Source organism: Pristiophorus japonicus, chromosome 5, assembly GCF_044704955.1.
Source record: "Pristiophorus japonicus isolate sPriJap1 chromosome 5, sPriJap1.hap1, whole genome shotgun sequence".
NCBI classification, from domain to species: Eukaryota; Metazoa; Chordata; class Chondrichthyes; family Pristiophoridae; genus Pristiophorus; species Pristiophorus japonicus.
The window spans coordinates 203,931,719-203,943,972 of NC_091981.1; the positions used below are offsets into that span (position 1 = coordinate 203,931,719).

Here is a 12,254-nt window from a genome sequence, read left to right on the forward strand (position 1 = left end):
AAAAAGGTTGTGGTTGTTGGAAGTCAATCATCTCAGCCCAGGACATCACTGCAGGAGTTCCTCAGGGCAGTTTTCTAGGTCCAATCATCTCCAGCTGCTTTATCAAGACCTTTCCCTCTATCACAAAGTCAGAAGTGGGGATGTTCGCTAATGTTTACATGGCACAGAGATCTATTCGCAAATTCTCAGATAATGAAGCAGTCCGTGGCCGCATGTAGCAAGACCTGGGCAACATTCAGGCTTGGGTTGATAAGTGGAAAGTAACACACGAGCCATACAAGTGCCAGGCAATGACTATTTCCAACAAGAGAGAGTTTAACCACCTCATGACATTCAACAGCATTACCATCGCCAAATCGCCCAGCATAAGCATTCTGGGGGCCCCCCATTGACCAGAAACCTAACTGGACCAGCCACATAAATACTGTGGTTGTAAGAGAGGCTGGATTTTCTGCGACAAGTGTCTCACTTCCTGACTCCCCAAAGCTTTTTCACCATCTACAAGGCACAAATCAGGAGTGTGATGGAATACTCTCCATGCCTAGATGAGTGCAGCTCCAACAACACAAGAAGCTAGACACCTTTCAGGACAAAGCAGCCCGCTTGATTGGCACCCCATCTACCATCGACACACTGTGGCTGTAGCGTGTACCAACTACAAGATGCACTGCAGCAACTTGCCAAAGCACCTTCGGCCTCCAAAATTGGGAATCTCTACCTCCGAGAAGGACATGAGCAGCAGGCACATGGGAATATCATCACCTCCAAGTCATACACCATCCAGACTTGGAAATATATCACCGTTCCTTCATCGTCGCTGGGTCGAAATTCTGGAACTCCCTTCCCAACAGCACTATGGGAGTAGCTTCACCACAAGGACTGTAGCTGCTCAAGGTGGCAGCTCACCACCGCCTTCTCAAGGACAATTAGGGATGGACAATAAATGCTGGCCTTGCCCATGACGTCCCCATCCCAGGAATTATTTTAAAAAAAATTGTGAATAGCAATTATCATTTTCCCAACTGAAGGTGGCTAGCAATTTTTTTTGAAGTAACAGCAGGGAAAATTGCTAAGTTATTCAAGAAAAGTCTAAGAAGGACATGCAATTTCATCTTCATAAACGTAAACTGCTTTAAGTATAACCAGAAACTCCCCCCTCCCCAATAAAATGGAATTTGAATGTGCAAGATTTGCGGACTGGGTGAAACGTGCACAATTGAAAGCAAAAATCTACTCTGCATTTTGCTCATAAATCTTTCCATACATTAGACTTCGAAAGCATCTGCAATACAATTATCATGCTTTTATCTTTCAGGTTAGATATTTGCAGCTCATTGGCAAATTACTGCTAAAAGCCACAAAACATTGTGCAACACAGGTCTAGGTGAATGTTTAGAGGATGCGGAATGGTAACTAACAACTCTTTATATTCCACACAACCAGTTCAAATAAAAGTGGATCCACTGGCTGCCTGCAACAAGTAAATGCACAGCTGTGTCCTGCTGATGCAAAGCTTTTTAAATTACAATTATTATTTTCTATCTATGGATTTTTCCCAATGGCTCATGAAAGTCTATATAGGTCAGATGGAAGGAGTTATCAATAGTGTCATCAAGCAATACCTACTCACCCAATAACTTACTCACCAATGCTCAGTTTTGATTCCACCAGGACTATTTGGCTCCAGATATTATCACAGCCTTAATCCAGCCATGGACAAAACAGTTGAATCTCAGAGGAGAAGAGAAAGTAGCTGCCCTCTGCATCAAGATAGCATAGGACAGATTATGGAACCAGCTGAAGTCAATGGGGATCAAAGGTAAAACTTTCCAATGGCTGGAGCCATACACGACACAAAAGAAGATGGCCATGGATGACGGAGACCAGTCATCACAGCCCCAGGACATCAATGCAGGAGTTCCTTAGGGACGCATCCTCCGCCACATTTTTACAAACGGGAAAAGAAAGTTGCTGCAGAGCGAAATAAAGCAATGGCCGAGCCATCTGAAATCTAATAATTCAACCAAATAAAAGCAGAATATTAATGAATAAACAGCCGACACAACAACTTTCCCTCTGTTAAAATCAGAAGTAGGGTAGTTCACTGATGATTCCATTGTACAAATCCATTCACAACCCCTCCGATAATGAAGCTGCCCATATCAGCCAACAATAAGACCTTAAAGTTTCCAGACTTGGGCTGATCAATGGCAGTTAACATTCGCACCACATAAGTGCCAGGTAATAAGAATCTTGAACAAGAAAAGCACAGCCAACTCCTCTTGACCTTCAATGGCTCCACCATTGCCAAGGCCCCCAGTTTCCCATCAACTTCCTGGGGCTCATCACTGACCAGAAGTTGAACTGGATCAGTCTCATCAACACAATAGCTATAAGGGCAGGACAGAGGCTGGGTAATCTGCGATGAGTGGATCACCTTGTGACACTTCGAAATCTCTCCACCATCGATAAGGCTCAAGTCAGGAGTATGATGGAATATTCACTATTTGCCTGGATGTATGCAGCTGCAACGACACTCAAGAAGCTCAACACCATCCAAGGCAGAGGATTCCACTCCTACTCCTGGACTCAATATCGACACCCTCCACCATTGCCACACTGGCTCCAAGTATGTTTGATCCGCAGAATGCACTGCAGCAACTCACTAAAGTTACTTAGATAGCACCTCCCACACCTGCAAACTCTGTGGGAACATGATCACCTGCAGGTTACCCTCCAAATCACATACCATCTTGAACTGGACATACAAAATCATTCCTTCATCGTTGCTCCGTCAGGAACCTGGGATTCCCTACCTCACATTATTGTGGGAGGACCATTACCACAAGTACTGCAGCTTTCAAGAAGATGGCCCAACACCACTTATTGTCCACCTAGGGGGACATTCCAAGAACAAAAAAAGAACAGAATGTGAAAACCAATGTTCCCTGGAAGCTGCGCTTTGTTCTGTTTCTTTTACTATGCGCAGTACTTACAATGGAAAAGCCGGTGAGCGGCCTGCGCAGGACCTCTCTCATAGCTGCATAGCTTAGAGAGAACATTGATGAAAACTACACTGCTGGATTTTACAGGCAAGGTGAAACTGAACTGAGCCACAAGCTAAAAACACAAGCAATGATGGCTAGCACCAGTGATTTATATATTGATCAGTGGATCAAGACTCGGTGCTGGGACCACTGTTATTCATAATTTAGATTAATGATTTGGGCTTAGGAACAAGTAATTGAATTATCAAAATTTGCAAATGATACCAAACTAGGCATTATAGCAAATACTGAGAAGGATGCAACATATAAGACATTCAAAAACTTGCAGGCTGGGCAGTTAAGTGGCAAATGAACTTTAACATAGATAAATGTGAGGCGATGCATTTTGGGAGGAGAAATAGAAACATCACCTACAGCTTGGAAAATCAGAAACTGAATGGGGTAGAAGAGCAAAGGGATCGAGGGATAAAGATGAACAAATCATTAAAAGCAACATCGCAGGTCAGCAAAGCTTACAAAGCACTGGGATTTATTTCTAGAGGAATAGAATTCAAAAGTAGTGAAGTTATGTTAAACTTGTATAGGACCCTGGTCAGGCCATACTTAGAGCACTGTGCATAGTTCTGGTCGCCATACCAAACAAAAAGGACATGGAAGCACGGGAGAAAGTGCACAAAAGATTTACAAGGATAGTATCAGAACTGAGCGATTACAGCTATTGGGAAAGATTGAACAGGTTGGGTCTTTTTTCTTTAGAAGAGTGAAGACTTAGTTAGAGGTGACCTGATAGAGGTCTTTAAAATTATGAATAGGTTGGACAGGGTAGATGTGGAGAGAAAGTTTCCACTTGTGGGAGAATTGAAATCTAGGGGCCATAAATATAAGATAGTTACTAATAAATCCAATAGGGAAAGAAGAAGAAATCTCTTTGCTCACAATGGGTAGAATGTGGAACTTGCTAACACAAGGGCCCCAAGTTTCCACACGCGGCGAAAAAGGCGCACCTCAGAGCTTGGAGCTCGATGTCTGCTTGGCGCGGCGCACAGGGGGCGGAGCCTACCACTCGCGCCGATTTTCTAAGTAGGAGGGGGCGGGTACAATTTAAATGAGGCTTCTTGGTGCCGGCAACCCTGCGCGTGTGCGTTGGAGCGTTCGTGCATGCACAGTCTGAAGTAAACATTGGCACTCGGCCATTTTTAAAAGTGCTGCAGAAAAAGTGAAGATTTGTTTCTTGGACCCCTGTAAAGGCTTGTATTTTAATTTTCTTGCTATTTCTGTGTGTGAGAGAGTGCTTTTAGCAGCACTGCTGAATAAATCACCTGCTGAAATCAGTGAGTTCAGCTTTTCACTGCTAAACTTGCAGAACCGGTGCCTGCAAATTAAGTACTGTGTGTTTGGAGAAATAAAAGTGCCAATTCAACTTTGCAATGGATCAACTTCCACCAAGAACAAAGAATTTCTTGCATGAGGAAGCAAACCATTGCATAATATGTGGTGCACCCATTCTGCAAATTTAAATATAAAGATGTCGATGTGGCTGCCTCTCCCTGTCCAAATGGCCTCAGTCAGTCCCCCTCACAGCTCGAAGGCTGCTGCTGCTCCCGACCAGCCACTGACGCCGCTGCAATCCCATGGCCGAATGGCCTCAAGTCCTTCCGGGTGCTGCATCTTCGCGGGGAATGAAGGCCTGCCTCAAGCACCGCAGCTCAGCTCGAAGGCTGCTTGCTGCCTGCCCCTGCCGTCGAGAGACACTGACACCACACCGTTGCCTGAAAGGCCTGCCTGAAGCACTTTCACACAGGTAGGAACATGGTTTATGTAATCTTTTCTTTGCTTATAAATTGTTATTCAGATTGGATTTATTTGTATAATATTTGTATAAGTATAACTAAGGATTGATTGTAGAATTTAATGACTTCCCTTCCCCCCCCCACCTCGTTCCCTACGCCTAATTTGTAACCTGCGCCTGATTTTTTAAAGTGTAGACAAGGTTTTTTCAAGCGTACAAAAATCTTCGCTTGCTCCATTCTAAGTTAGTTTGGAGTACGTTTTCACTGTGGAAACTTTCAAATCAGGCATCAGTGGCCGGACACGCCCCCTTTTGAAAAGAAAATTCTGTTCCAAAGTGAAACTGTTCTACCTGACTAGAACTGCAGAAAACTAAATGTGGAGAATTCCGATTTCTAAGATACTCTGTTCTACACCAGTTGCTCCTAAAAATCAGGAGCAAATTATGTGGAAACTTGGGGCCAAGAAGTGGTTGAGGCAAATAGCGTAGATGCTTTGAAAAGGAAACTAGACGAGTACATGAGAGAAGAGCGAATAGAAAGATATGCTGAAAGGCTGAGATGAAGTAGATAGAATGGGACAAATGGACCCAAGGAGTGGGACAAATAGAATGGCCCATTTCTGTGCTGTATATTCTATGTAATTGCTTAAATATACTAACAGACCATTTGCTCCCTCAATTATTTCAAAAAGAGATCAAAAAGAAATGACATCAGTTGCCCCCTGCCCCCAATCATCTGATCACAATCGTAGCTGTGAATATGGTGTCAGTTTAGGTCTATTGGTATCACTCTCAATCGCTGGGTCAGAAGGTTCTGGGATCATGCACTAGAGATTTGAGCGCGTAATCCAGGATGACGCTTTAATGTCGTACTGAGAGAATGGCACATTTCTGACAGTAGATTAAAATAAATCTCATGGTTACATTTCAGGGACATTAGAGTTCTTCTGGTGTCTTGGCCAACCTCCCTCAACCAATATCACCAAAAAAACAGGTTATCTAAGTATTCATTAATTTTTTGCATTTGTTACACTTCATGGTAATCCACTGGTTGTAAAGCGCTATGGAAATATAAAAAGTCAAGTTCTTTTCTTCCTTAACACTTGATGTGATTCTTTTTTGGTGGTGGCCATACTGAAGTCCATATACAAATTCACAATACACAAATCAAGGTTACTCCACAGTAAAAGGAATGTGGAACTTAACCCATTTCTTATTTGCAAAATGACTTTACTACTTACTGCTAAAACATATATTGAAAGCATTTAACATAGTTTTCAAACTAACAAAATTAAACACACTTACAAGTTCAAGACATAAACGATGTCCATAGGCGGCTGCATAATGCACTGCATTATAGCCCTGTTTATCTCGAATTCCAGGATTAGCATCATTTCGGAGTAGATACTCCAGGCACCTGTAGATAGTTAAGAAAATTATCTTAATCAAGTTGCAATTTGAAATAACCTTGATTGAACACTAGCACTTCATTTGAAAAAGTACAAACACAAGTATATATTTTTTTTGAATTGAAAAGCAAAATACTGTGGATGTGGGAAATCTGAAATAAAAACAGAAATTGTTGGAAATATTCAGATCAGGCAGCATCTGTGGAGAGAGAAACAGAATTAACATATCCGATCAATGACCTTTCATCAGAATATTATTTTATTAATGGATTTAAAAGCAAGAAGAAAGTCGAGGCACTTTTCAGTTGTGTCTGAATTGTACAGAAGGCCCATGTAAATACTCCAGCAACTTCTGCTGGTGAGCTTTAAACTGTCTTTGGTCATCCTGCACCTAATTTTTATGTTTCTATATATGTTTCTATCATGGAATAAAAATACAACTGCAATTGAGATACAATTTTTAGTGACCTATATTTTGAGTCATACTTGAATACAAAAACTCACTTAAACATCCTTCCCTCAACCCAGAATGCTTTTCGGAGATACAAATTAAAGGAACTTTAGCAAGCCAACGGCTCAGTGTGCACCCCATAGATTACGGAGGTGAAAATCAGAACATTTTCAGTCCTGATCGTTATCCTAGGATCACTGCTGGAAATGTTCATGCATGAATGCTGGATGAGGATACGATCAGGCTTGGCTTTGATTTCCTCTGTTGAATCTGCTGACACTGGCCATTAAGCACAATCATAACACATGAATATTGGCTATTCAGGTGAGACACTGGAGGCAAAACCAACACCCATAAACTGTACCTCAATAAGAAATAAAAACTTTTTACCTATAACTACCAATCCTATGAACCCATGCTTCCCCAACTTAGCCTATTTTCCCAAAACATGCTGGATAAAGGCACTAAATTCATTGCTCACACCAGGACAAATGTGCTTCAAGAGAATCTTAATTATTTTCAGAAAAAAATGTAAGTACTCTGAAGACTTATTGAAAAACAAGCACGCCTGCTCCAATACCATTCTTTCCTTGGTCTCTAATAGGTGTACCCCAAAGCTTTTCCTAGGCAGTCTTCTGTCACTGGCATGCACTGATCTAAAAACATGTAGTAAATTTCCTTCATATTTTGCTACGTTCCCCATTGCTCAACTATGACTTGATTGGCTGGAAATTTACAAGTAAATGTTGTCGTCTGAAGGGCATAGAATCATAGAAAATAGAGAAGTAGTAGGTTATTCGGCCCTTCGAGTCTGCATCGCCATTCAATATCATGGCTGATCCGCTATCTCAACACCATATTCCCGTTTTTTCTCCATACCTCTTGATGCCTTTTGTTTCTAGAAATCTATCTATCTTCCTCTTAAATATATTCAGTGACTTGGCCTCCACAGCCTTCTGTGGTAGAGAATTCCACAGGTTCACCACCCTCTGAGTGAAAAGATTTCTCCTCATCTCGGTCCTAAATTTCCTACCCCTTGTCCTGAGACTGTGACCCCTTGTTCTAGACTTCCCAGCCAGGGGGAAACATCCTCCCCACATCCAGTCTATCAAACCCAGTCAGAATTTTATACGTTTCAATGAGATCCCCGCTCATTCTTCTAAACTCTAATGAATACAGACCTAGTTGACCCAATCTCTCCTCATATGGCAGTCCTGCCATCCCAGGAATCAGTCTGGTTAACCTTCGCTGCACTCCCTCTATGGCAAGTATATGATTTCTTAGGTAAGGAGACCAAAACTGCACACAATACTCCAAGGCCCTCATGCAACACAGGAGGCGGCCATTTGGCTCATCGTACCTGTGCCGGCTCTTTGAAATAGCTATCCAATTATTCCCACTCCCCTGCCCTTTTCCCATAATCCCGCACATTTTTCCCCTTCCAAGTATTTATTCAATTCTTTTTAAAAAGTTATTATTAATCTGCTTCCACCACCCTTTTCGGCAGTGAATTCCAGATCATAACGCTGCGTAAAGAAAATTCATCTCTGGTTCTTTTGCCAATTGCCTTAAATCTGTGTCCTCTGCCACTGGAAATAATTCTCCTTATTTACTCTATCAAAACTCTCTGCTGGATTCTATCAAATCTCCTAACATTCCTTGCTCGAGAATTATAAAATCTTACCGCACAAAAGGGAGGCCACTCGGCCCGTTGTGTCTGTGCCGCTCTTTGAAAGAGCTATCCAATTTAGTCCCACACCCCAGCTTTCTCCCCATAACCCTGCAAATTAGTCCTCTTCAAGTACATGTCCAATTGCCTTTTGAGAGTTCCTATAGAATCTGATGCAACCACTCTTTCAGATAGTGCATTTGAGATCTTAACAACACTGAAGAAATTTCTCATTTCCCCTCTAGTTCTTTTGGCAATTATTTTAAATCTATGACCACCAGTTACTGACCCACTTGCCAGAGGAAACAGTTTCTTCCTACTGGTTTTTCAATTTCAGTTGATCCACCAGGAGTTTGGTGTTCTGTCGTCTGGTTGGAGGCTCTTTGCTGGTCTGTATTTATCATTTTGGCTTGGATTTCATTTTATACCAAGTGAGCAGACTGTGCATCTGCACTATTGTGAAGTCCTCGGTTGTCTTTAGTGGCCAGTTTCATTATCAGACGTGTGAGATACTAAGCTATATAAATTAAAAAGGTTTGGGCTGAGTTAGCTGATCTCAGCCAATGTGCTGAAATTGGCCTCAGCACAATGGCAAACTTTGGAAGAGAGTGCAAAAAATGAGATCGAAAGAGAAAAAAGGAGGGGGGGGGGGCGGGGTGAGGAAAGAGAAAGGAGAGGAAAGAGAAGAAAAAAGAGTGAGATTGAAGGGAAAAAGGAGAAAGAAACAGTCAGAAAGAAGAGAGAAAGAAAGAGAAAAGTGATGTGAGAGAGACTGGGATGACTCCTGCAGGTGAGTAACTTGCTATGCTCACTGTCGAGGTTCACACATGAATAACCACCATGTTAACCGGGGGAACCAACTGTAGTCCATGCAACCATATTGCGGCAAGGAGCTAAAGCCTTCAAGAGAGGAGGAGGGGACAGCATGAGCAAGAAAAATATAATTAGCTATTCTACATCGAGTTCCCTGGAGTGCTACAGAAATTATAGATTCTATTTAAAAGCCAATTTTTTCCACCAGAAAATAAGTCATAATTGTTGGGAATATAAGTGGGAACTTCAATTAAAGGATAATATATATTTTAAAATGAACGAGCTAAAACCACACAGCATTTAACTGATCAGCTTCCTTTTCCAGCTAAGCCATTCTACCCGTTAGGCCATTGGCTCATAGGGTTATTTAGAGCTGAGTCGGAAGACTCCCAGCAACGGGGCAAGTTTTATCACTCCAAATGAATTACATTAAATGAACCAGGTGGTTGACTTCCACTATTGAGAACTTGGATGGTTCCACAATCAACAGTTCATCCTATTTCAATCTTCCATTGCGAGGCACCTGGAACAGATTTAACCTTAGAGATCCAATTAACCTTCCTCCCCATCACCCAGGGAGATAATTATTAGCTTGACATTAGATATCGGACAAGCAGCATTCCTCAGGCAGAGAATTGTACCAGGAGCTTCTCATAAGCAGCATAGATTAAGTTCATTGCCGCCTCCTCACTGCAGCATCGGTACACCGTATCCAATATTAAGGGTTATTGGAAAGCAATAGGAGTGAGAATCCTGGCTGCTTTTCACTCACTAATCCAGGGATGCCAAGAATAATTAAATTCACAAAGCTTGGATAGCAGCATGAAAAACAATTAAGATTTATATACCCGTTATAACCTTAGGGAAATGTTTCCATTCTTCTATGACCTGATGTGCTAAATACCAGCTCAACAAATTTTTTTAATTTAAGAGAAAAATCCTACAATTTATTCAAAGTAAACATTTATCCAAGATCATTTAAATTATTGGATCTTTAATAAGGAAGGAAAGCGTATAGGAAATATTTTTTTTTGAATTCCTCTCTAGCTCTCACCTTTTCTTTAAAAATGCACTTTGATGTATTTCTTTTTTTTTAAATTCTTACCCAAAGACCTGTTTTAATAGATTTCTTTGCCCTGAACACGCTCTGGGGCTGTCTCTGACATGAAAGCAGCTTCACCGATAGGACTACAACTTCTAACCCTCCAGGGAACCAATTTGCAGCTATCCGACACCAAAAATATATACTATAAGCCAAGTTATAGATCAAACTTTTGGTTTAAAAAAAAGACACAGTGGAAAAGTACTTTGAGCAAAAACTATCTGCCCAGAATTTCCTTCTGAGCTTCTTCCTCACCAGTAACATCACCAGAACAGGGATGAATTTAAACAAAAATATATTCCTTATCCTTTACTTCCTTGTTCAAAACCCAATTATTGTATATATTTGTTCCGGGGCCAATCAGAAGTTATGGTCCTAATTAACGCCGCACTGAACAACTTTCCTGCTGGTCACATCAAAGGAGCAACTGGACGGCAATGAAACCCAACAAAAGTGGTATACCTTCCAGAATGAAGAAGCAGCCAGGAGGGGAAAGAATGGGAAAAAAGAGCGGAGGTGTGCCAAAGGGCTGGCGGATGACATATTGTGGCTCTGTTCAATAAAGGGGGTTACGCTAAGTCCAAACCAATTACATTGCTTTGGCTGTGGGTAAACTGCGAATCTACAACAAAAGATGACATTAGTAAATGCACAGAAAGCCCTGGACTAATCAGAGAGCGTCAGCATTTATATTTGACTAATATAACTGATTTTTATTATTTTTGAGTGAAATTAGATAAAGATAGAGTGTTGAATATTGTATATATGAATTTCCAAAAGCCATTTGCCGGTGGTACACAAGAAATGCGTTGCTAAAATAAACACATGGTGAATTTGAGAAATACCCTCTCCTATTGCTCCAGAATGCAGTTATGGAGTCTATGCACAAGCAGGTGGGTCTTAGAGAGTCCAAAAATTAGATATCTCTTGCTAATCTCAGTGGATCTTAAGATTGTTCTTTGGTTCTGGTAAGCATATTGGATGTTTTGGAGACCTGCAGAGTGATCAAAATAGGCTACAATTTGATCTTGTTGCGTAGAGCAAGTTGTGGTTTTATTAGACTTCCACTTCCAACGATTTTCATTTTGTACCCGATGCAGCCATCATGAAAAAGCTGGTAACTATGGGAATACTGAGCCAAATATTGAATTTTATCTGAGTTGTGTACTCCAGTGCCAAGATCCGTGTAAAGATGGATGAGGGACTCAATGAATCTCTCCTAATGCAGTTGGAGAGAATTGACTCCAATCACTCAACTTTTTGATATTTTCAATTATGTATTAAACGGCATTCTAAGAAACCATCTTAAAGTGTCTGTTCTAAAGATTTGTGAAAGAATTGCAGCAGTCCTTTTTAATCATGATATTTTGCTGTTGAGGTTCACCTGGGAAATCTGGTGCATTGTACTCACTATCTTGATCAGTGGGATATGATGCTAGTTATTATGGTTTGGCATGGCTCAAAAAGGGATCTTACAGAAGATACAATGATCATCTGGTAAATGTGAACTGCAACTGGGACAGAATTCCTTAGGACCATGCCAGAAGGGGAAAGGCTTTTTTGTCTTTCAATGACAGAAAAGTTCCAATGCAGATTAAACTTGTGCACGTAAAGCATGTTCAAACATTTCTGTTTCATGGTTCAGAACTCCCAAGTTTCATGTTGAGACCCATGTACGAGATCTGAGACCACTTAATTTACATAAATATATTTTTTATAATTCAGCTATGGCACATGGAAATCTTGCTGTATTATGCTCACTAGGTATTATGATGGGGCTTGTAACAGTCATTTAATATTTAAAATATCAATAACCCTAACAAACTCAATTTCCATCTCCTCACCTTTCTCTCACCAATCTGTGGGAAGTCTGGCAAGAATAACCAAAAGAACCAAAAGAGCTGCGCATGCGCAAATACTTTATTTCGTTGGCAGCAGCACAATGACTGCTGCGAACGAACCGGGAGCTGCGCAGAAGCATCCCAAATCCGAAGAAGTAACATTCACCACAAC

The 12,254-nt window shown here is 41.2% G+C and overlaps 1 protein-coding gene across 3 annotated transcripts in view; it reads right to left on the reverse strand.

The window, feature by feature from the left end:
* The window catches only part of LOC139264567 (serine/threonine-protein phosphatase 6 regulatory ankyrin repeat subunit A), a 235,379-nt gene that overhangs the window by 45,511 nt on the left and 177,614 nt on the right, over positions 1-12,254 (reverse strand). For all 3 annotated transcript variants that reach the window (XM_070881239.1, XM_070881238.1, XM_070881240.1), the window contains exon 15: positions 6,103-6,214. In XM_070881239.1, coding sequence (XP_070737340.1) covers positions 6,103-6,214 — 112 coding nt within the window. The remainder of the gene's footprint in view (positions 1-6,102; positions 6,215-12,254) is intronic.